We start from the raw sequence: 26,782 nt of genomic DNA, 5'->3' as shown, positions 1-26,782 counted from the left end.
TCATATAGTGAGTGGGTGGTCTGCTGAAGGAGAAAGGGTGATCTTTATCATCATCTCCTAACTTTAAGTCCCAGTTAAGATCCCACCCTTCTATACAAAGTGTTTTCTCATCCTCCTTAATGCTAATGCTTTCCATCTTTACTGTTCCATCTGTATTGATGATAAATCTCCAATTTATCCTGAATAAATCTTGTTTCAGTAATACACTGCTGTTTGCATGTTCTCTACCTCATTAGACTATGAGCTCCTTGAGAGTAGACTGTCTTTTGCCTTTCTTTGTGTTGCTAGCACTTAGCCAAAGGTCTGGAATATAGCAGGTCCTTAAGAAATAACTAACACTGCAATCCAGCCAAAATGATTACCTCTTTATTCCTCACACATCACAGTCCATTTTCCATCTTCTTACACTATTCCTGGACTGTATACCCTCATTCTTACCACTACGCCTCAAAGTCCTACTCTTCCTGTCAGATTAAGTAAGGCACAATCTTCTTCATGAAAGTTTTCCTGTACCCAACACACATCTCAATTGCCAATTTCCTCCCTTACAAAGTACCTTGTATTGAACTACTTTGAATATATTTGTATTTATTAAATTTTATTTACACTGTATATATTTTAAATGCACTTGTTTTCCCAATTAGAAGGTAAGTTCGCTGAGAATAGAGATTGTTTCATACTTTGTAGTGGCAGTCACAGTACCTACAACAGACAACAGGTACTTACTAAATATTTGCTGATTATTGTTTGCAATGTGATATAGAAGGGATAGGAAACTGGACCTAGAATTAAGATTATCTCCAAAAAGGGGTTCAATTCAATGACCTTTAAATTCCCTTCCAGCTCTAAATCTATGATCCTATGCTAGATGGAAATTATGAAGAAGCACTAAGTTGGCAAGTTTACTAAGCAAATATTTTATAAATGAAAATGACCATGGCATGTCCAAGATCTATATACTAAGTAGAAAGGTTTATTTTTTGGTCCTAATGCCCTAATCAGATTTAAGAAAACAAACTTAAAAGTCAATTATGAAGATGCTTTCTGCAAACAAACCTTTTGCAATATTTCAGTTTAATTTACCTGTTTTTTTTTCTGTGCTTCACTGTTATCTAATGTAGAGATGGAAACAGCAGGTAAAGATTTCTGCGCAGCTTTCAAAGCAGCTGGATTGTACACTGTTTTTGTGAGGCCAGTAGAAGTGGATAACACCTAACAACACAAAATTAATTATTTTCTCTTATGTTTGTTGTTTCCTACAGAACTCTAGACTAAAATGCTCAATTTTAACATGTTAGATATTTAAAATTTTAAAGCATCACTGACAATTCATATTAATACAAATTTCACATTAAGCAGTTTTAAGAGGAAAGGAAATGAGTGGCACATCACCCCTTAATAAGAAATTTTACAAGAATATTACTCAAGCACAAGGGGGTGAGATGAGAAAAACACAAATTGAAAGCAAAAAGGCTGAGCCCTACACCACCAAAAAATATGAATTACTGATAAACTAAACAAGTGGTATTTAAAATATAATTATCATCTTGAAATCACATATAAATCACATGTATACTATTCTACTAGTACTGATACTGTTCATAAATTTTCTGTTTACTATTTGCTGACTGATCATTAATTATATCAGTCAAATAAGATCAAGGATTAAATTTATTCTGTGTCACTAGTGGTAAAAAATATTAACTCACAAATAACCTTTATTAAAAGGCTGCATTAGAGGCAATCCATCTTATCTAGTACTAAGGAATCCTAATCTTGGAAAACATCCTGGATTTTTGAACATAATTTTAATATTGTTCTGGCCATTGCCCCTTACAGGTAAAAAGAAAATACTTTCAGGAATTTCTTGAATATATATATAGATATAGATATAGATAGATATAGATATATGGATATAGATATATAGATGTATAGCTATAGATAGATAGATATAGATATAGATATATAGCGTGCCATTGCCCCCTACAGATAAAAAGAAAATACTGGATCAATATATATACACACACATACACACACATATGTGTATGTGTGTATATACTCATTTTGGATTCAGGAAATATGATCACAGTCAAATAATTTCCTCTCTGTTAATTCTAAAAAAGTTAATTGCAAAATAATAGAAAAAGTTAAGAAGAGTGTCAGTTATCAGCTGTTTTAACATTTCTAAGGGGCAGTGGTGGCAACATCCTAAAGATTACAAAGCAAGTCAAGGGCAGGAAGTAGAAATAAAGATGGGAATTCCTACTCATTCACCAAAATCATTACCTCTACTAATAAGTTTTTCTTTGCTAAGAAATGCAGTAGCACTTACTATTTACTTTAAATTCCAAGGGATACAGTATGAAGGAGGGATAAGATAGGTAGGATAAAAGCTAAATAAAGAATATTTCCCCAAATTCCTTAGTAGCATTTTGTCTCCTCACAAAAAGTCTTAAATCATGCTATCATTTTGACTAATTGGTATTCATGAAGTTTATGAGAGTCTATTGAATGCAGAGGGCGATGGAAAATTTTCCAGTACCTTTCTTACAACCAATTGATCTTCTTTCTTTTCTTCTCCTGTCCCTCCTTTGGTTTATGCCTATAATTTTCATTTTGTAGTCATTTACCTACTCTTTCTTCTCCACCTTTCCCGCTTTTTTCCTTCCTTTCCATTCACCAATAACCATAATACAGAATTGAAGTGTATTTTAAAGTGTTTGTGGTATATATTTGTTGTGTGGTGTTTTTTAAATCTATGGTATAACATTTAAATTTTAAAAATAAGACTGGGTTTTTGAGGGAGAAAAAATATATAAACCCATTACATATTTTTTTTTGCTTCAATTTGGCCAAGTGCTGGGATTTTTCCCCTCAGTGTGGAATATTGACCCTCAATAGGGAAAGGATTGCCTAGACCTGACTCAGGTAAACCATGCAGTAATAACTTGCAAAGCAACAGTAACCTAGTTTTTCTCTTTAAAGTAAAGGAAAACAGCACTTTTAAAAACTAAGTTTAACATAACAAAAGGTTAATATATAATTAAATCATAAAACTTTAATTATTTTAAATCATAAATTTATTATTATTAGATCATAAAAATACCATATCATATTACCTCTTCATTATCACTATCCTCTAAAAACGAAGGAAGGATCCCATTTTCGTAAGCAATGCCTCTCTTGTAAACATTAAGTATGGCTACAATAAATTGGCATACTATTTTAATACCCATATTCATGAAACAGTGATGCTGCGTGACATAGCAGACAACCAGCCTTGAAGCTAAGACTTGGGTACCAAGACTATTTCTAACATATACTGGCATCCTGAACCAGTGCAAGCAACTTAATCCTTCACTGCTCTAGGCAGTTCTTTTAAGACTATTAAGTTGGAAAGGAGACCTGCCAACATAGTAGAGTAGGAAGTAGTAGAGACCCTCCCAAGACAACTCCATTGATCTAAGAATGCTAGAGTTTGAAATGATTAGAAAGTAGAAGAAACTACAAAGAATTATTTTTTCAGCTCAATATCACAAATTTGATATATAAACAAGTAACCCAGAACAGGAACTATGGAACAAGGATGAGCTGGGATTACAAACTTAGCGTCTAAGAGAGCAAGATCAAAGGAACAGGATAGTTCTGATCTTCTATAATCAGACTATGGCCCAGTCAAGAAAGAAGGAAGCATAGCCCAGAGGGCCAGAAGCCAGATTGATAGCCAGGAGGCCAGTGGAAGAAGAGCAGCACAAAATTCTCAAGAGTGCAGAAAATATGGTCATGAAACTCAGGGTTCTGAGGAAGACCAGTAGAGCAGAAATTCCCAAAGCTGAACTCAGACTCAGGTTCCTGATCAGGCCAGCTGTGCTAGGTCTCCCAGAGGCCCTAGGAGCCAAGGTCCCAAGCTAATCCAGCTTTATAGGGTTCTCCTGGACAGGTCAATACTGCAGATGTCAGCTCAGGACCAAGAGCAAAACTAGCAGTGTGGGAATATCCAGAGCGGATGTTGGACTCAGCTCACGGGCCAGGCCAGCAGAGTTGGGTCTTCTACAAGGCTCAGAAGCTCAGGTTCAGGATGTAGAGCCTCCTAGTAAGGTTTCCAGAGTGGCTAAGAACTCTGACTCAGCATTCAGGACAAAAATACAGAGAGCTCAGAGCTGAACTCAAATTCAGCCCCCCCTACCCAGGCCAGCAATACTTGGTCTCCAAGAGGGCTTGTAAATCCAAACTCAGTGCCCAAGCTTTGGTTCTCCAAGAGATTATAGACAGGTTCTTCCCTTTCCAGGAAAGCAGCTGGGGAACAAAAGAATCTCTCAGAGTATCCTAGAAAGCACTCATATCCAGGTCAGCAATGTCAAGTTGCCTAGAAGTCCCTGGAAGAATAACTACACACACACAAAAAAATAAAATGCTACTTACTATAAGGCTATGGATGTCCATTACACAAATGCAAACTAAGAGAATAATCCCAAAATACCTATAAGCAATGCTTTGAAGAAAACAATATCTTGCCTACAAGAATTAGAATTTCTAATAGAAATGTAAATGTAAAACTTTTTAAAGAAATATATAACTTTTTTAAAATGGAATTTAAAAATAAGATAAATGAGAGCAATTGAGAAAAGAACTGGAAAAGAAACAAAAACTATCTAAGAGAGATTTAGAGAAAGAGTGAGCATTTTAGGAAAAGTACAAACCTTACTCAAATGACAATAGTCCTTCAAAAATTAGAAAGGACCATATTAATATCAAAACAAAGTCAAATGATAGAAAAAGTAAAAGAAATAATATGGTATCCTATATCAAAAAGACTTATCTAGAAAAGTGATAAAGGAGAAATAATTTATCATTGAATTACCTGAAACTCATGGACAAAAAAGAGCTTAAGCCTCATATTTCAAAAAATCACAAGATATCTGATATCATAAAATCAGAATGCAAAGGAGGGATAGAAAAATTCTCCAGTCACCTCCTAAAAGAAATCCCACATGGAAACTTTCAGAAATGTGAGTCAAAATCCAGACCCTTTGATAAAAGGGAAAAAAAAACAAACAAAAAACCAGCCAAATGGAAGGAGTTCAAGAACCAAGAAACCAGTCAGGATCACCCACAAGATTTAGCAGCTACTCCTATAAAGCACTAGGGTACATGGAATAGTAATCCAAAAGGCAAAAGATATAGGATAATAACCAAGAATAACTCAACCAGAAAAAATGAAGTTTAATTCTACATAGGGGAAGATGTAATTTTAATGAAATAGAGGAGTTCTCCAAGGATTCAACCAGAGTTAAATAGAAAATTTGAAATGAAAACACAGGACAATAAGAAAAATTATATAAAAAGAAAACACAAAGGGGACAGCTAGGTGGTTCAGTGAATAGAGCAAGCCAGGCCTGGAGATAGGAGGTCCTAACTTCAAATTTGACCTGAGACACTTCCTAACTGTGTGACCCTGAACAACTCACTTAACCCCCACTGCCTAGCCCTTATCACTTTTCTGCTTTGGGAACAATACACAGTATTGATTCTAAGATGGGGAAAAAAAGAGGTAAACAGAGCATTTGGAAAAGATCTTGTGAGGAAAAAATGTTTGTTCTCTAATGGGGAGGGGAGGGTGATGTACATTGCTCCCAGCATGCCCTGAGAACAACAGTGCTGAGAGGAAAGAAGAAACCAAATAAGCTAGAGGGCTTTCAGGTGATTTTTGTTAAGTTATGATGATCTTAAAAGAAAGAAAGCAGAAAAGGGGACAGACTACAAAAAAAAGGAAATGGGATGGGGGGCTTACTTTCTCATAATTTCATGGAATACAAGCAGAAATGTATACAAATACATAAGGGCTGATGGAACAGGTGAAACTGGAACCTCAGGAAAAGAATTACAACTATAACATTATTAAAATGGAAGATCTTCAGACTTAGAAGCTGTGATCAATGCAATATTCAACCATGATTCCAGAGAATCAATGCTATAGAATACATTCTGACAGAGAGGTAATATACCCAATACAAAGGTTTGAGACCTGCATTTCTGGATGTGACCAAAGTGGGGATTTGTTTTGTTTGACTATGTGCATTTGCTACACAGGGTTTGTTGTTTTTTGGGGGGGAGATGGAAGAGAGAAGAAATGAGAAGTAGATGCTTGTTAATTAGAAGGAAAAACACCAAGTTGTAGAGAAGATGTCAATCTACATTAGCAGAATTTCCTCTCCAGGGAGTTCTCTGTCCCAGCTCTATCCTGATTCACAATAAAATGTTTAAGGCAAAATTTTCAATGTAGGTATACCACTATGCACCACAAGTATGTTCATGGAATTTGGGAGCTTCCAACCAAGATCATCTTAGTCAACCCCTTTACTTTATAGAAAAGCAAGTTGAAGTCCCAGTAAATAGTTCATTTGCCAAAAGTAATAAAGCTTGTTAATGATAAAGCCAGGTGAAAAATACAGTGCTTTAGTTAATATATTGTTTTCCTCATTACGATCCCTTGAGGTTAGCAGAAATTTTGCTTCTGCATTGCTTTTCTGGAACTGATTTTGTTGGTATAAGAAGCTTCAAGTTAGAAAAGTTTATCTTGCTAAATCACCATATCAGCAACTCTTTTATTACTTGGTTTTAAGAAAAGTGTTTAGAGGGCAGAGGCTAAGTGACTTGCTCAGCAAAGCACAGTCACTCTGTATGTACCAAAAACTGAATTTGAACTCATATCTTCCCAACACTGAGGCTAGCCTCTCTAGCCACTTTGCCATTCTGCCTGTAGCTCATTACCCCCTTATTACAAATCAAAAAACATAAGGTTAGAGAAGAGAGTAGAAGTCATTTCAGTACAGTTGTCTTTCCATTACAACAAACTATTCTCAATTGTAAAAGTCCTATAAATGTAAAAATTTATTATACCAACAAATATGTCTATCATTCATAGAACTATAGATCACAAACATGTTAAATCATAAATGTTAATGATATTTAACTAAATACCTTCTCCAAATTGAGGTCTCATTTCCAAAATACCACAATGTATCATCTTAATACCTGAAGGTGTCAGGAAATTTCTTTGGAAGGGCTTAGACTGATCATTTTTTAAAATTTGTCAGTTATTCTCCATCTTTCTGTTGCTCCTTTTACCTTATTTTCTACCCTTAAAGTAAACAGCAGCACCAAGGGGGAAAGGTGCAGAAGGCTGAAAAGGTTTTTGTAAAATTTGGAAGAAACAATTTCTGTAACTTAGATTGCAGATAGATAAGTTTCAGGCTCAATGTATTTAAAAAGGGGAACTTTAAGCAAAGGTTATAAACAAGTACTTATGAGGGATGCTGTAACAAAGGACATCTATCCATAATCTCTGAGGTCTCTTTCAGCTCTGAGATTTTATGACAATGAAAAGATATGTTTCATTAATTTTAGTATCTTGTATGATTATATCATGAAACTTTCAGTAGTTATCAAGTAAGGTAAACAGAAGAGATAAATGTAATTTTCCATAAGTTGAAATTTGTTCTCTAAGAAATGCAGAATATTTTCAGCTCAGTTTTGTCTATACCCTTTTCCTCTTGGGGAGGAAAATTACAAAGGTAAATTTCATTTTTTTAAATTTTAAAATATTTTCATGATTTATTTTCTTTCCCCTCTCCTCTTCCTCCCCCCTCCCAGAGTCTACAAGCAATTCTATTGGATTATACAAATATTATTACTTGATACCTATATCTCCATATCATTCACACAAAGATAAATTTTAGCTTACCCTATTTGCATAGCTTTTTGACAAATTTGTAATTCATACAATGTAAGATGAAGGTTAACCATTGAAATACAAATTAGCTTTAGTCAGATTTTCTTAATTAAATGCCTGAAAAGTAACAATGAAAGTAGTAGATCACAATGGAAATAAATGCTTCTGAATGGAAATTGTGTTGGATCATCTTCAATCAATAAGAAAATATTTAACAAGTACTTGTTATGTACTAAACACTAAGCCACAGGATTCTTGTAAAGAAATACAATATGGTTTTATCACACTTCAGAAACCTAGAACCCAAATGAACAGACAAAGATAATCTTTCTAAAGAACAATTTATGTTTGATATAAGGCAATATAACTAAATGCTTTAGAAGTTCTGAAGACAGGATAGAAAGGAAGACTAGAGTAGGCAGGGCTAGTTAAAGAAGACTTCATAGCAGAAGTAGATGAGATTTGGATAAAGTAGAAAAAAATTAAAGAAGTTGAATGACATAAGTGAATATACAGAGGTTAGATAATAAACATAGCATGTTCAATATATAGTGAGAAAATGGATGGCAAACTGAGCAATGAGAAAAAATTGATTGGGTATGACCACACCAGAATATGAAAGCCATAAGAAAATAGTACAGTCATTTAAATTTGTACACAGAGGATTTAACTCAAAGTGCTGATTAAGGAAGACAAATCTAGCATATGTATATAGTATTGAATAGGAAGGCAAATATCTAGAAAAGAGGGAGGGGTAGGATTTTTAAAAATACTATAATAATCTCAATGTGATGAAAGAAGAATTTCCTAAGGGATAATGTAAGAAGAAATGATGTTTTTAAGTCATATACTTTTAAAATAATGAAAAATCAAACTTTACAAATGATGGGAAATGAGGAAGAGAAAAATTTTAAAAATTACACCAAGACACTGAGGTTTTTCTACCCTGGAAAATTGTATCACTGACAGATTAGGAATTTGGGAGGGATAGACAGCTTAAGAGTAAAGTATGAGCATGGCCTTAAAAAAGTCCAACTGGTAGTTAAGGAATCTCACATTCTTGGGATAGGCAAATGAGAGGATAGTCTGAGAGAGAGAGAGAAGTGGAGTAAACCTAAAGATTCAATGACTAGGTTATGAAGTCAGTTATGCACCAGGATATTTGGTTACCTAATTAATAACTTCTTAGCTGTGAAGGGGAAAGAAGAAAAAACTGGTAATCAGGAAACCTGAAGGTTCCTATTTGAATTCTCCTAAGTAATTAGCTATGTGACTTGTGCAAGTCCCATAACCCTTCTCTGATCTTTGAACTTTAGTTTCTTTATTGTATAAAGTGAGGGAGATAATAGATAATCTCAGCTCTAAAATTATATTATCCAAAGAATTCAAAACAAAACTGGACATGAAGTCTCAGCTGTAATTCTAAATTGTAGAGGAGCAATTTAAGTGTGAAAATAGAAACAAAGACTACATCTACATTACAGGCCATATCTGCCAAGGAATAAAATATTCTAACTAATAAATTCTGTCATTCTGATTATCTCTCTACCTAAAATGATTAATGAATTTAATTGAACAAACCAATGGTTTATGTATAGACATAAAGAGATTATCAGTGATATTTTAAAACTCTTCTTATGAGGAAAAGACAAGAAGGAATAGCACAATATAGCACCTTCCTCACAACCACCTACAATGTACAAAATCTAATTTTTATTCTCTATTTAATAGACAATAATGATGATGGTCTGAGAGGTTAACTGACCTGCCCAAAGTCATATGTCTAATGAAGAAACTACAATAAAAAGAGACAAAAAACAGGGGAAGTATAGAGTGGGAGAAAAATATTTTAAAAGCTTTATGCAAAAAGAAAAAAAAAACAAATGAGTCACTCTTCTTTTTCATGAAAGTGATAAGCAAAAAAATTTAAAAAGAAAATTGAGACTAAAGAGTACAATAAAGCAACAGCTTCCAGACACACACACAAAAAAGCATACACTTTTTTTTAATTAAGATGCCACCTGAAATGATAACTGAAAACAATAAGGAAGCCAAAATAAACATATCATGCTATTCTTCTTACCTTTTCAGTTGCTGAAACAGATGGCTTTGATACAAAACCCAACCTGTCCTTCACAGATAACTTAGTTACATTCTAAAAAAATTAAAATGGACACATTCAGTGTTTCCCCCAGCACATATATTTCTGTTGGGATTTATGAACATTTAATTTGCCACTGTTTAAAACCTATTAATCTATACTGAACTTAACTAGTCCCAGGAAAGGTACTAACAAGTTTTATTTTGCTTGTTTTTGTTTTCAGAAAGGAAAGAGTATTGTGGAAGATTCAGGGAGAAAAAACCAACAACCACCAAAAAACCCCCAGCATGCATTATAATCAACCACTGAGAACTAAAAATATTAAATGAGGAAACTACATTAGCTAATCTTTTAGGTCACTTGGCTCTAGAAATCTGTGGTTTTGTGATTCTACACTGCTGATTATTTTAAATAACAAATTCAAAACATTTAAATACACTTCAAAACTTCTTTAAAAAACTGTCTCCAGATCAAATAATCTTGTACTATACTCATATAAACAGACTCTGTATTCAACTGGACAATTTAATACCTAATTCCTTAATTTGAATAACCATTTAAAATGCCCCCCAAATCCTTTGCTCTTTAGATAAAAAGGGATGACTAGTTACCGTGACATCAAATAGTTAAGGAAAGTTTCAGACTACAAATATCTTACATCATATTCAACGGGGTATCATAATATAGCCCGATTAGACAGTGTAAATACTGAACCAGAGAGATGTAAACCAGTTACTAGAAGTCCAGATAGAGAATCATAAGCCTCTGCATGTAAGGGAAAAATTCCTATCAGCCAGGCTGGGGGCAGGATACAGGGAGATGCCAGAGCAGGAAAGTTGATACAAAGTTCTGAAGTGTTAGCTACTGAGAGGATGCTACTGTCTAGCTTTAAATCCTCCCTGAAAGTGTTTTAATAGTTCATTAGTAAAATTTTCAATACAAACATAATAAAATTTTAAGTTGAGTAAGAAAACAGAAATTGGCTAACAGTATTTTACTTCCCAGAAATCTTTGCTATTTCACAAAGTGAGGAATGCCTATAAACTTAACTTGGATTTTGAATGGCAATACTAACTAAAACTGGGAGTTTTACAAGTAAGAAGTGTTTGTGTTAATTTTAGTTAGCTGTACTTAATTTGGTTAAAATAAGAATGCACAATTTAAAAAAACAAACAAGTTAAAGAATTATCATTTTAATCGACAGAGAATACCTGAGGAATATCTGTACCAGCACTTTGGGCTTCTGCAGGTTCAATATTACTTGAAGGTACAGGACCTAATCGTTCTTTCACAGACTGCTTGACAACAGGCAAACTGGGCTGCTGGACTAATGGTTGTATAACCTAAAAAAGAAGGGAAAAAATGTTAATCAATTAACTTGAAAGTAATCAGCACTAAGAAAAAAGGATAATCAATAAAGCACGCAGACTTTTAAATTATCACATATTTCAGAACCCTCAAATTTTCTTCATAGTTATAGATGCTTCCAGAACAAGTGTAAAGTTAAATAACATTTTAATATTTATATGGGTTCTCTAAAACTTTTTTCTCTTAAAAGGCTAGAAGAAACTGTGGTTTTATCTGGACAAAATTAGTCAATAAATAAGGCTTTCTAAAAATAAAGTTTTTTTAAAAATATGCCCCCAACATTGACCTTCATTCTATAGACCTATAAAAGAAATGAATTCTTCCAAGTATATACCCCCCTTTTAGGTGGCTTTCTGGGTACATGTAAAAACTAATTATCAAATGATTTTTACACCCATACAATTTTTCTCTTACTTTCTGGGAAGCTGTTTGTAGTTGCTGAGCAGCCCCCTCTCGGTGCCAATAGACTTTAATAAAACGATTATTGAACACTGCCTCTGTACTAGAGATTGCTTTTTTTGCTTCTTCATATGTTGCAAATTGGATAAGTGCACCTTCAGGATCACCATGATAGGCAACCTAAAATGTAAATGGGAAACAAGGAACATTTCCAATGAATCTCTCTAAATAGTTCACAATTCAATTACCCAAATATTTATCAAGTCCCTCCTCCTAGCAAGGTATTGACCTAGATTCAAGGGAGACAAAGAAAATAATAAAACTGTTTTTGTCACCAAGAAAAAGAAGGTATGATGAAGCAGATACACAAGACTAGTAAATAAAGTGATACGTAAAAAAAAATTTTTTAAGAGAGCGCATTAAAAATGGGGGAGAGGGGAAACAAAAAAAAGGCCTCACTAGGAGGTAGGATATATTTTGAAGGAAGTGAGGGGTTCTATTGAGCTGAAAAGAGAAGCTCTTTCAGGAAGGAAGGACAGCATCTGCAAAGCCCAGGAGAGAAAGAATGCCCTATCTATAGAAAAGCTAGCAAAAGTCCAGTATGACTAAAACAAAGACTTAGGTGAAGGGTAATATAAAATAAGACTGGAGATGTAAGTGTGTACCATATTTATTACATAGTCCCTGGCAGTTTACAAAAAACTTTCCTCACAACATTATGCACTACATTAAGTGAAAGATCAAGACTTGTATTTAGGGCTTCTATCTCCAAGTCCAATGTTCTTCACACAAGGACAAGACATCTCCCTCAATGGTCATAAAAACAAAAATATCAGTGTCTTTTAGATAAAAGTTCTTCTTTTTAAATTTCTCATTCCTAGCTCCAGTTTCTCCTCACTATACAGGAACAATGTAATTAAAACTATACTAATGAATAATCATGTGAACTTTGCCAAGGCATATGATGATGAAAATGTAAATCATTTCCCCTCAAGAGAGCTCATCTCAATATCAGTAAAGATAAGCAATAATATGGATACATCTCCATATCAACAGCAAAATGTAGTGAGCTATTCTTATTTTTAAAGTAAAAAGCAGCATAGAATAGTCAGCATTGTACTAAAGCTGGATATAATCCAGCCTCTGACACTTATTAACTGTGTAACCAGCCAAGTTAATGAAGTCTGTTTCACCACAAGCTCAAATGAAATAATGAATATAAAACATGCTGCCCTTTAAATTACCTATAAATTGCAGGTACTGCTGTTTAGTTATTTCTAACAAAAGATGATGAATACTTTTAAAGTAGTATACCCTAAGATCAAAAGTCACAATGTCAGAAATGAGAACTCTACAAGGGAAGACTACCCTTTTCTTCTTCATACTTGTCTTTGTGTTATCTATAAAAACAAAAAGTCTAAAAAACTAACAAAATAGCTAACCACAATCATTGAGAGTTGGCTTTGAAATTCTAAACTGCGGAAAAAATCAGATAAGTATCTTTTCCATCAGGGACTGCAATGTTTCAGAGCTTGATGAACCAACAGAATGTAATCCATACAAAGAAGGGCCTAAAAGACTTCACCATCCACAAGGATTCTACTGAACTTTGAGTGTAGGCTAAAAACCTGAGAAGTACATACTTAACAAAAATGACTCATAAAAAGAATAGTGCATATGGAAAATGACAAAAATTTGTTTCTGGTTAGCACAAACCAAGAGAAATAAGTCTAAACCAGTGGTTCCCAAACTTTCTTGGCCTACCGCCCCCTTTCCAGAAAAAATATTACTTAGCCCCCTGGAAATTAATTTTTAAAAATTTTAATAGCAATTAATAGGAAAGATAAATGCACCTGTGGCCATCACCACCCCACTGGATCGTTACAACACCCAACAGGGGGTGGTAGCGCCCACTTTGGGAATCACTAGTTTAAATTATGGAAAAAAAACTTTGTAAAACTAAATTTTACATTACTGTGACCAAATTAATTAAATTTAATTAATTAAATATCCTTTAAAGAAGAGTTCACCTGATCTTTCCATAAGCCTTAATAACTCAGATTTATTTCCCTTATATGTTCTCTATATCCGCATTTTAGAGACTTGAAAAGAAAAGGCTGCTTTAAGTTGAATTCCCCTCTCTAAACTTATTTACTCTTTCCCCAGGTTTTTTTGGGGGGCAGAGGTTGGGTGAATTGGGGCAGGAATGAGAGAATGACTAGGTAGTTATGTAGCTCCTACTATGTGCTGGGCACTATGCACTTTACAAATATCTCATTGGAACCTCACAACCACCCTCTCAAAGTACGTGCTCATTGTTCCCATTTTACACACAAGGAAATTCAGGCAAACAGATTAGGTGATTTGCCCAGCCACATAGCTAGTAACTCTAAGGTTGAATTTTAATTCAGTTTTTCCTGACTCCAGGTCTAGTATTCCATCCATTCATTGCACCACCTATAAAGTGTCAATTAAAAAAAATTTTTAAGCATATATTATTTCCATAAGTCAGTCAAGAAGTTGAACAGGGTAAAATCAAGTAGCTGCAGTAATTTTATACTCTGAATATGCTACCTGGTGTTAACTTAATTAAAATACAAATATTTCCACATCTACCTCAAAAGGTGGAGAAATATTTCAAAATTAAGTTTTGCTTAAAATTGGTTTAAAACAGAGGTAGGACTTGCAATTGCAAATCACTACTAGAAAAAGAAAAGAAAAAGAAAGGCTGACTTTGGCGAGGAAAAGGACTTTTTATTCATCAGAGCCAGGAATTACAGGAGAAGATAATGATGGATAATACTGAGGAGTTTTGAGATACAAAATAGTGGGGAAAGAATTTCTGGTTAAGATAGAGAGGTGAACGGCCCTAGAAAAGTCCAGTTCTCTCAAAAATGCCCTAGCCAAGACTGGAAAGGAAACCAGACATAATAACAATAAAAAATGACCAAAGGAAATAGCGAGTAAGTTCCTCCTTCCAGACCAAGACTGCACAAGAATCAAACACGAAACCTGAGGGTCCTTAGAGAAGGGATGCATTAGAGAGCACAGAAACTAATAAACAAGGTCCAAAACCAATAAGATCTTAGCACTGGCCCATCAAAGAAAGCAGTAGCAGGGACAAAAGTCAACAAAAAGTGGGCATGAGGATTCCGAAAAAATACTGGATAAGATTCATGAAGAAAGAAATAAAGGAGACTAGAATGCTGTATGTCAGCATTTTTTTTATTCCATATATATTTTTAAAAATTATACTAAGATGAACTGGGGAAAAAATGAAGTCAAGGGTAATTTTATTTGCAAAACCTTCCAAGCCTATCTAATCCAAAAAAGAATATCCTAGGTCTTGGGACTACAAAGACAGAAGAAAAAAGTTTTTACTTTTATAGGGTTTATATTCTACTGGAATGATAAATATAAATAAAACAAGGATATACATGGTAATATGAGGTAGAAAGAGAGAAGTAATAATATTAAGTAATGGTTTCTAAAAGGAAATGGAAGAAGTAACAGTTTCTAAAAGGAAGCCAAACCTTGAAGGAAGTAGGTGATTTTTGGGGGAGGCAGGTTGCTTTTATGGCACTTTAAATTTTTTTATTATATTTTTTCCTCAATTATATGTAAAAACAATTTTCAGCCTTAGGTTGGTTGTTTTTTAATTCTGAGCTAAATTTTTCCCCTTCATTCTTCCTTGCCCTCCCCTCTCCCTGAGAAAGAAAGCAATTTGGTATCGATTTTACATGCACAATAATGTAAAACATTTTTCTATATTAGTCATTTTGAGAAAGAAAATTCAAAAAACAAATGAAGAAAGTAAAATATAGTACTCAGACTCCAACAGAACTTTATCTGGAGGTGGATGGCATTTTTCATCGTAAGTCCTCAGAATGATCTTAGATTCCTATATTGCTAAGAATAGCTAAGTCATTCACAACTATTTATCATATATTGGTTGTTACTGTGTAAACTGTTTTCCTGGCTCTGGTCACTTCACTTTGTATCAGTTTATGTAAGTCTTTCCTGGTTTTTCTGAAATCATTTTTCTCACCATTTCTTATAGCCCAAAAGTATTCCATTACAATCATATACCACAGAAGTAAGAGTTATTTAAGAGGCAGAAGGAAGGATATTCTAGAAATGAATAGGTGAGAACCTGTGTAAAGGTACAGAGGCAGAAGATGAGGTACAAGGAAGATCAAAGAGGCACATTTGACCATATAAAAATGTGTAAAAACCCTAGAAAAGGGAACAACTGGGTGGCTCAATGGATTGAGAACCAGGCCTAGAGAGACAGGCAGTCGTGGGCTCAAATCTGGCCTCAAGACACTTCCTAGCTTTATGACTCTGGGCAAGTCACTTAACCCCCATTGCCTAGCCCTTCCGCCTTGGAAATAATACACAGGACTGATTCTAAGACAGAAGGTAAGGGTTTAAAAAACAAAAAAGAACCTGGAAAAGTAGGCTCGAATCAGACTCATAGTCTAAATTTTATCCTAAAGGCAGCTAATGACATTTCTTAAACAGCAGAAATATTCTGGCAGATACATCATGAATTGAAGAGGGGAAGGGCAAGAGAAAGAGGGTGAGAGCCAGGAGTCCAATTTGTAGTTTCTGCCAATAATAGACAGAATAAGAGGCAACAGATGACATACTTAACTATGTTTACTGCCATTTAAGTGGTCCAGAAGGATACTCTTCAAAAGAATCTACAATACTTAGAAATCAAATGGATTATGAAGTTGAAAGAAAGGGAAAGAATAGATGATAATGACTTTAAATCTAAGTTAGTGGAAGGAAGGCTGCCCCAACAGAATGAGGGAAATCTGGAGAACAAATGAGTTTTAGAAAGAAGGGAATGAATGTTATTTGTATGAAATGACTACTTAGCATCCAGAATTGCATAGAATTATGAACATTAGTGTTTCACAAAACAGCAAAAAGCAAAAGAATGAAAAAACAAGTATGCAGAAAACTTGGCATGAAACTGAATTAAGTTGGGTTATCCCAAGGAGATACTCATAGACACATTAAAAGATCCAACAGAAAGGAATTAAAAAAGATCAGGATTTCTTCAGCAACATTCTAATCACTGAAAACAGTAAAAATCACTACATTTGGACTCAAGCTTTAGTAATTAATATGCAAAAAGAAGTGGAAATGTCACTTAAGAAAACCAAATTGAGAAAAATAGCTAACCCTGACTCACTATACATGTAATGAATTTGAAGGCAAAAGAACTCTTATTCACTATCCAGTTCTATTTAGTACTATCTGCATGACTTGTAAAAAACTAGTTAACTTCTTGAGGCTTCATTTCCTTCTTTAAAAAGGGCAGGGATTTTGTCTTATCTCTGAAGTAACTTCCAGATTTTTATCCTACCAAGAAGAATTATTTTAAAAAGAACTCGGGGATTGATTTTCAAGATACCTCAAGATTCTAAGGAAAATTAAAAAGAATACAAAAGATCAAAAAAGATAACTAAATGCTAGAAAAAGAAAATTATGGGACCATAAAAGGAAAAAGAGGTAAGGAATAAATGCAGCCATGCTGCAGCTGCTCCTACTCCATTCTCTAAGAATTTCAATGAGGAGAAAGTGACACACAATTCAACTCCAGAGACCTTCTCCTCATCCCTAACTAGTACTGCCTCTGTATCTCTGCTCAGATATGTCAGATTTGTTTCATCTTGCCCACTCAATGATATATTATTATGAGTGTCTTCCTTTCTCCATACACTATCCCTTTACAGCTCTTTTTTTTTTTTTTTAAATCCAACCCCATTTGAATGTAAGCTCCTTGAGGACGGAACTCTCTTTGGTTTGAGTATTTTCCTAGTGGCTAGCACAGTGACCAGAATATAGTAAGCTTAATAAAGGCTCTTCTTGATCCTGTCAATTGATCAATATATCTATTTATAGGAGTGAGATAAAAACAAGAAAAGGGACAAATTGAGTATTGCATTGATATCTACAAGATGTTAAAAGTCCAAGGGAAAGTCAGAAGGCTAGATAGATGCAGTTGAAAGATTTAATAAAAAATATGACTAAGGAAGAACAGGATGGCAATTTGCACTAATGGAAATTATGAGTATCAGTGAGATTACAAATCTAACCGTGTAATTAAATTGGGAATGACAGATAAAGATTATGAAATATTTTTATACTTCTTACCTGTAAGTTGACCAAAGTTCCAAACCGGCTGAAATGTTCATTCAGTTTGCTGATATTATTCAATTCTGGAGGAACCTTCCTGAGTTCAAGTTTGGTATTTTCATTTCCAAACTGAACCTTCTTTTGGAAACCTGGGCTGTTTGTTCTATTAAAATTTGGCCTATAAAAAAAATTATATTTCTTATGCAAAATAAAAAGACATTAAAATCCAATTTCACATTTAGTTGTAAAAAATACAAATTGATGGTAACAATACCGCCATGGGAAGAAAAAAAGGAGATAGTCTTTCAATCCTTTGTGTTACTATCCTGTCTTTAAATTTTATCATTTACACTGCATTCTTTGGTATCCAAATCTACTGTATTCCCTCATTACCTCTAAAAGTTCAGCCTCCTTCTTGTGTCCCAATTTCAATTTTCCCAAAATGACTAGTGTTACAAGATATTTAGGAAGTGAGATTTTATTCTGGCTAGCTCACTTCCAAAAATCTCCTATTTAAACATGCACAACCACACATAGCCTCATTCCAACTCTATTTTCTCTCATCAAGCAAAGCATAAACTTTGAACCAAGCTGAGATTCTCAGAGGCTTCATGAATACGTACTCAGAACAAATTTACTAACAGCATCCAGGAAACTCAACTTAAAGCTCTCAAAAATGACACAGGAAAATTAGATTTATATGAATACCATGGCTGATGTCAACCACAAAAACAAAACAAAACCAAAAAAAGGGGGAGAGTTCGGGAAGGACAGTCTCTGGAACCCTCTTAACTTCATACTCTGTGGATTTATTGCTACTTAAATCCCTATCCCCACTCTCATCCTGGCAATCCTACCAAGAAGCTCTGGATGAAAGTGAGAATCTCAAAACGGTTTACGAACTAAAGTGCTTGGAGTATTAATAATACTGTAGTAGTTCAGCTACAGTTATGGTTTAAATTTATGTTTTAGTCTGGGAAACTTACAACCATTTATAATATTCGTATCCATATGAAAATGAATCCTTAGTTCCAAATAAATTACTCACAATAAAAATATGACCTAAAGATTGATTACCTGTGAAATGCCTCATTCTGAAAAAAAAAATGATTCTATGCTTTTATTTAAATACTTTTGGAATTTAAGTATTCCTCAACGTTACCCCACCCCCAGCTTACTTGTCAAACCAAGTCTTCTTAGCAGGAACTCCAGGTTCCCCTGATCCAATGGTTCTTTTTCTTGACTCTGAATCAACCACTATCCTCATACTGCTTTTATTAGGAGGCTTTTCTGTAGGAAAAGAGTGAGTATCAACTGGCTTTCTTTATCTCATAGCTATGCTATTTAAATTCACATGAAATAATCTTCTAGTGCAAGAACAAGCAAAAGAGGAAAAAAGGTAAATGAACAGATCTTAAAATTAAGAGGAATTTACTTATTTCAAGATAATGAAATAAATATCCGCACAATTAGATTTTCACTACAATTTGCTAAGCAAAAAAACAAACAACCCCAAAAAAAAATCTAAATCATTAAATTCCATTACAAGTCAGTAGCATCAAAAGTTCCCAAACTTTTCCCTTTGGATCCCACCTCCTTTAGTGGAAATGTCCCAAAGATCTGTCTATATCATTGCTTCCTTTTGTTATATCCAAAGAAAAAAATTATAGTAAGACAATTTTTTAAAAATGCTAATTATTATGAGTTCTATTATTGCATAGTCTACTATGATAAATTCAACTTGGGAAATGTTTTTGTGACTTGCTAGATAACATTTAGAGAGAAATCAATGAACAATCGCAACTAAACTTGAAAACACACTACCAGTGATCAATACAGTAGATTCTTTACTTGTTTTAAGTGGATTATTTATATTGCAAAGTCTTTTACAATGCAAGCATTTGTGGAAAACTCAGCCTAAATCTACCCAAAAGTTTATGGAACTATGAAAAAAAAAAAGGTATTACAAAGATACAGTTAGTAGTTTCCTTATGCTCATTTAATGATTTTAAAATAACTATATTCTTGCAAATCACAAATTAAGTAATATGCAATTTTAATCCACACAGAACTTTTTAGAGCCCTGTGCCTAAAAACTTTCTTGTTTGAGAAAACTAAGGAAGGAAATGGGAAAAAATGGCTATTTAAAAATACCAATCATCACAAACAAAAATCTACTAATATACATGACTGACCAAGAATTCAGATTTGTTTCGGGTCAAGCATGAACAAATATTTTTAGGTTTTTGCAAGAAAATTTCCCCTTCAAAAAAGCTGATCAATTTCAAAAAAAAATATGGCATTCTACATAAAGAATAACAAACCATTTAAAAGTTTAATTTATAATTTACTAAAACACCATATAAAGCAAAACTGTGTCTCAGAGAAGTTTCTAAGTGGAAATATTTTTAAAATTTTTTAAAACATTTTTATGATTCTCCCCCCTCCCCTTGGGGTGAACGTACATTTCACTATATATTCAAAAGAATTATGTTTTTCAAAATACCAAAACAGTAATTACAGGGAAAAAGCCAAATAAGAATTCAGAGATATAATAAAGTAAGTTTAGGAATTGGGTGGGAGGGGCACATAAAGAAAAACTATTTTGCCTATCTTTTATATTTGTGGGAGGTTTTTTTTATTTTGTTGGGGGAGGGGAATAGGGGGACAAGATGCTTTGTTAGGTTAGAACACCACTAAATTACACTTTATACATTTCCTGGTAGCCATAGGGTGGAAGGGGATAAAACATACTTGTTAATATCAACCCAGCCCTGCCCAGTCAGCGTAACTTTAATTATCAATATTTCTAAAAGCATATTTTCAATATTTCCAGCCTATTCAACCTAAGTAAATAAATAAAATGGTTGTTTTTAAGATCAAACCAGAAGCCAAATAGGCCAATCTCTCCCCAATGCATGAATAAACCCTTTATAAAAGGCAGTGTATAGAGTAGTAAATAGAATGCTAGACTTAGAAAGATCTACATCTGAATACCACACCTCAGCTTCTTATTAGCTGCATGACCCTAGGCAAGTCACTTAACCTTTCAGTCACAGTTCCTAATTTGTAAAAAGGGGTTAATAAAACCACCTAGTTCACAGGATTGCTAGGAGAATCAAAGTGCTTTGCAAATCTTAAAAGGCTATAAAAAAGATAACTAAATGCTAGAAAAAGAAAATTATGGGACCATAAAAGGAAAAAGAGGTAAGGAATAAATGCAGCCATGCTGCAGCTGCTCCTACTCCATTCTCTAAGAATTTCAATGAGGAGAAAGTGACACACAATTCAACTCCAGAGACAATCTATTTTTTGACAACTCTACTTCCTAGAAAAATTTCTTATATGGAATGGAAATTTGTTTCTCTATAAATTCCATCCATTAGTTATAACTTTTGGAGCTATGCAGATTAGGCACATTCAAAGAAAAAAATTAATTTAATATGCAGGACACAAAATGAAAAATTTTAAATATAATGTAAATTATTGATCTCAAATTGTACTGACCACAATTCTTAGAACAATCTAAATTCTCTTAGTCTTCTCATCCAAAGTATTTAATTGATATTTGTTTCAATTTAATCTGTGCTGATCTATTCTTCCACACGTACACAGTCCAAAAGGTTCTAACACCTTCCCACTTGGTGATATGTTCCAATTTGATGGAGTAAACATTCACTTTTCACCTATTTAATATGCTAGATGTTAGAGGGAGCTACCAAAATAAAATTAGATCTTCTCTGTCCTAATGGAATACACAAACTAGTAAAGTGACATACATGCAGAAACTTAAATGTAAAATAGAATCTAAGGACATAAGAGTTTCGTGAAAACAAGCCAGAACTTGAACTACTATGAAAGGGATTGGCTTATTTGTTTTCTTTGGGTTGTCAAACTATTATGGTCAGGTAACTAAATGCTATAACAAGAGTAATAACTAATAATGATGATGATAATAATTATAATAGCAGCTAATATTTAATAAGTGCTTACAATGTGCCAGGAATTATGCTATGCACTTTATACTGATTATTTCATTTAATTCTCACAACAACTCTGAGAGGTAGGTGCCATTATTCTCTGCATTTTACAGGTAAGGAAACTAAGTCAAATAGAGGTTAAATGACTTGTCCAGGACCATAAAGCTACTAAGTATATAAAGTTAAATTTGAACTTCAATCTTCCTGACTTCTCTCCTTGGGCCACAAGAGGAGAGAATAAAGGTAAGTATATTCATGTGCTGTTCTTCCAAATAGTTTACCAGGTTTGTGAAATATCTGTAATTTTTGTCCTTTCAGATACAATCTGCCAAAACAGAAGTTTTCTACTTCAAACAAAATAAAATTGGAATTTATTAAGAAGTTCAGCAAATATGATTCAAAAAACATTTGTTAAAGAATTACATACATAAACCTAAATAAGCTTAGAGCTTAAGGAGTTTATTACAGGATAACTGACAGTTCATTCAAATTAGGATTATGCACAGGCAAAGCCATATCAAAGAACTATTAAAAACATGTGGAGATTACTTTCCATCAGCAAAACTCAACAAAGGTACCAAGAAAAATGGCACATGAGCTGAGCAATGATTTATAAAAAGGATTTCAATGAGTGGAGAGTGGAGGGAAAGGATGAATAATTTGGTTTAGCAACTATGTAAAGAGAAATAATGTGATGATAGAATACTGGAAAGGCAAGTAGGAAAGTGATTGCAAAGGTTCCTTGAGTGCCATAATAATCTATCCTTACATTTACATCATACTTTATAATATATAAAGTTCTTTCACAAAGACTATCTGATTGATTCTTACAACCTTAAGAGCAAGATAAGGCTGAGTATATAATTTCCATTTTACAGTTAGAAAAACAAGCTCAGCAAAGTTATGAGATGTGCTCAAGCTCAACACAGCTAGCAAAAAAAAAAAAAGTCGCCCAGAACTAGAATTTTCATATTTCTAATAGTACTATATTTCACACACTATCATGTTGCCTTTTTATTTACTATGCTGAACAGCACACATGCAATGTCTACTTACACTTCTAAAAGTCAATAATAACAAATTGTAAAAAGTCTCAATATGACTAACAAAAATATATTTTAAAAATTAAATGTTTCAACTTGAGAATTGTCAAGAGTGACAGATAGGTTATGTTTGATTTACTCTATATAGTATCATCAAAGAAAAGTAATAAAAGAATGAAAAGATGCTTCGAGATGGTTACGGCTTGGGAAACAGAAACTAACTATGTAAATATGCTCCAAAGGCTAACATTACATAGCCTCATGAATCTGAAGAATTAAAATCACTGATTTCTTTCTTAATATTTTTCAGAGCAGAAGTTTCTATAGAAGCAGGCTTATGTTCCCTATTCTAACTAGTCTCAATGTTACTGCCCTTTATAAACTTTGACCTATCATCCTTTTGTTTTTTTCCCTATTATGCATTACCTCTAGAAATATCAATTCAAGAGAAAATATTGACAGAAGCTATGATCCATGAAAGAAAATAACCTTTGCCCCAAATCCTATAGTCAAATTATACCCCATCCTTTCCATGATCCTTTCTTCTCATTTCTCAAAACTACATATAGTTCACAAAAGACTTTCAAGATACTAAACAAAGATATGAAAAAATATTCCAAAGGATTAGTAAGTGAAATGAACATTAAAACATTGAAGTTTCGACTCACCACCAGTAAATAAGCAAAGCTGAGGAAAGATAGGATTAATTAATGTTAGAGAGATTACAGAACATGGAGGCTCTACTGCACTGTTTATTGGACGATTTTGAAGAACTTAAAAAGAGGAACTAAAACCTCTATACGACCCCTTTGATCCAGGGATTACACCACTAGTCATATACTTTAAGAAAGTCACTAACAAAAAAAAAAAAGGTCCCATAGACAAAATATTTCTAGCAGCCCTTTTTTGTGCTAGCAAGGAAATATAAACAAAATGGACAAGGATTAGTTAAACCAGTTGTGGTAATTATATTTCTATGTTGCAAAAAACAATGACTATGATGAATACAGAGAAGCAAGGAAATATTGAAATGAAATGATACAAAGTGAAATAAGCAAAGTCAATAAATGCAAAGAACAAATACACAATAAAAACTAAGTAATAATAAATGTATAAGTATGCTCCAAAGAAGAGATGTGAGAAGGCATTCCCCTGCCTTTCTTTATATAGGTCAAAGCCCACAAAAATATGGAACATTACATATAACATCTAATATTCAATATTGGTTATAGTTTTGCTTGTCTTTTTTGAGTGAGGAAAAGATATAGTAGGAAATAAAATAAGATAAAAACAAAATAACAAAATTTATGTTAACAAGAATTAAAATTATAAATGTCTTTAAACAAGTATTATCCAACAAAATATGTTCAGGATAGAAATAATTAATGTAACATTTTCTTTGTATTGTCTACCAATGTATTTCTACCAATTTCCCAAAATAAAAATATAGCCTTAAATCTTTTTTTAATTTAATTTTTAAAAACTTTATTCCCAGGTATCTCTACTTCTCCTCTCCCTGCACCATAATGTTCTCCAATCTCTTATTTACTCATAAATTCCTCTCCTATCTATAAATCTGTTAGGTAAATAGGTTCCCTGTTCTAATTTGCTTATATCTCCTTTTACATCTAAGTCATGTATCAATTTTTATCGTAGCTTAAGTCAATGTAAGATATTGATGTATAACTATTTCTGCCAAACTGCTTTTGTCAGCAATTGTCCCAGCATTTTTACTGAGTTATTCCCCCAAACTTGGATATACTACTGTTTGTGATATGTCTGTTCTATTCCAATGATCTTTCCAATTACTGCTTTATAATGTTTAAAATCTTGTATTAGCCTTAATTCTTTTTAAAGCTAAGTCAGCTAAAATTGTTAATAATATGAGTAATGAACTCAAATTGTAACAATTTAAATGGTGTATTACAGGTCCACTTTTAGTCTTTGCTTTCCCTTTGTCTTGATTACATAAAGCCTTTTTTCAAATGCATCCTTCTTGACCACTCTCTAATATCTGATACTGTTAAATACCCTCTCCTCCTAGATAACATATTTTCTGCTTTTTAATGATAATACTGTTTTCCCACAATATTTGACTGATTTCTTCATCTCCTTTGCTTCATCATTAATATTCTGACAAATACTGAGGTATACAATACTTTGTCCTCTCTAGTTAAACAATTTCTTTCTGACCTCATTCCCTACTATGGTTCAATTACTATCTCTATGCAGAAGACTCTTATATCTATATATCTAGCTCTCCCCTCTCCACTAAGTTCTAGTCCCCATCTCTTTTAATTGCTTCCTGAACATTCTGAACTAAATATCCCCCAAACATCTCAAATTCTACACAAGCAAAACAGAATTCATTATATATCTCCTCAAATCCACTCCTCTTCTAAATAAATTTCCCTATTTCTATCAAGAACAAAAATTTGTCATCCTTTTCAGTTACCCCTAATATACCACCTCAGAATCCTCCAGAGGCCCTCACTCTTTACTAATATTCAATTAGGTGTTAAGCCTTGAGGATTCCCAACTCAATTTCTTAGATCCCGTTTCCCTCCATTTCCCTTTTCTCTTTATTCACAACTTGGACTATCACAAGAGGGTCCTAATTGGTCTTCCTGCCTCAAATCTCTGTTCTCTTCAATCCATCTTCCTCTGGAAAGTTAATGCTAATTTGTACCCCTTTATGGCCTCCAAAACAGTCTTTTGATTTTAAAGTTCTGAACAGTTGATCTTAGAGCTGAAGTTCAAACTGTATCTCTCAGGTTATATTGGGTCCTTCTTTATTTTGTCTCCATGTAAAAATTGCCAAAGATGAAATCTGTTCCTTGTTTATCTGTAAATAAGGCCTCTCTTGGGTGGAAAGTAATTAAATAATCTAGGCAAACCCATGTGGAGAGGAATGCACATATGCCATGTAGCCATTCTAGATTTGTTACATGGTTTTACTCTTGGTGTCCAGAAGACCCCCCCCCCCCCCCAACTCTTGTTCTGATTGAGGTCTGAGATATCACAAAGAGCCTAAATTGACAGAGGAGGCAGGAAGTCCAGGCTTTTTTCCAGGAACCACAGATTCAAGAGGCTGTATGGTTTCACTCTTGGCTTGATCAGCTAACTCATGGAATAGACAGCTGAAGCTGCTTACTAGTCAGGCAGCCCCAGGCCCTAGCTCTCCTAGCTGGCCCTAGGCAGCCAAGAGGCCTGGGTTTTGGGTTTCTCTTTCTCTTTCTCTCTCTCTCTCTCTAGCACACTTTTTGACATTTAATAAATAATAATTTTATAAAGACACAGTCTTTAGAGAATTTTAATTGTTTCATTCCACACAGCTTCTTAAGTGACATTCCTTAAAGCCTGGGTCAGACCGTATCAGTGCTCTTTTTAAGAAACTTCAGTGGCTTTCTATTACTTGTAGGACTAAATACAAACTCCTTTTTGTTTGGTCCTGAAAACCATTCATTACATTTCTGGTCCAGCTAAACAGGTAGCCTCCTCCATCTCATTTGTCTTTACACAGACTTTTCCATTCCTGAAATGCCCTCAATCATTCTTTACCTTCACCTCTTAGGATCTTGTTTCCTCCAAAGAGAAATTCAAGTTGTATAATCTTTCAGCTACTTGTGTCTTCTACAAAAAAAGTACTTTACATTTATTTTTTGCATATTCTTATATTTGTATATGTTGTTTCCTCTAAGGATGTAAACTCCTTGGAGATAAAAATTGATATCATTTTTAATTTTTTAACCCTAACACTTAGGACTGGGCCTTGACATACTGTTTTATAGAAAATAGCTGGATAAAAATCAGTAAGAATTCCTACTTTAAAGATATATTTTTTATTAAAGGACTGGTATCCTAAGGTTGCCATATCTTTTAATGAGTCTGTTTTATGAATCTCTCCTTTCTATATCTTATATATTGCTTTGCTTTTAAATTAACATAATCAGCATAATAAGATTAAAATTTCAAAATTTAGAAAGGCAATAATTAAAAACTAGGT

At 33.6% G+C, this 26,782-nt stretch overlaps 1 protein-coding gene across 4 annotated transcripts in view; it reads right to left on the bottom strand.

The window, feature by feature from the left end:
- Window positions 1-26,782, bottom strand: part of RBM26 (RNA binding motif protein 26) — a 106,884-nt gene that overhangs the window by 35,423 nt on the left and 44,679 nt on the right. For 3 of the 4 annotated variants that reach the window (XM_044670575.1, XM_044670576.1, XM_044670577.1), the window contains 6 exons: window positions 18,932-19,043; window positions 17,772-17,931; window positions 11,616-11,780; window positions 11,045-11,176; window positions 9,816-9,887; window positions 1,084-1,212 (listed from right to left, as the gene is read on the bottom strand). In XM_044670575.1, the coding sequence (XP_044526510.1) occupies window positions 1,084-1,212; window positions 9,816-9,887; window positions 11,045-11,176; window positions 11,616-11,780; window positions 17,772-17,931; window positions 18,932-19,043 (770 nt within the window). The remainder of the gene's footprint in view (window positions 1-1,083; window positions 1,213-9,815; window positions 9,888-11,044; window positions 11,177-11,615; window positions 11,781-17,771; window positions 17,932-18,931; window positions 19,044-26,782) is intronic. The other variant, XM_044670578.1, reaches the window with a different exon arrangement.

Source organism: Gracilinanus agilis, chromosome 3 (assembly GCF_016433145.1).
Source record: "Gracilinanus agilis isolate LMUSP501 chromosome 3, AgileGrace, whole genome shotgun sequence".
Taxonomy (NCBI): Eukaryota; Metazoa; Chordata; class Mammalia; order Didelphimorphia; family Didelphidae; genus Gracilinanus; species Gracilinanus agilis.
Note: the sequence above shows the minus strand (reverse complement) of the source record. Positions and strands in the feature narration are given on the sequence as shown.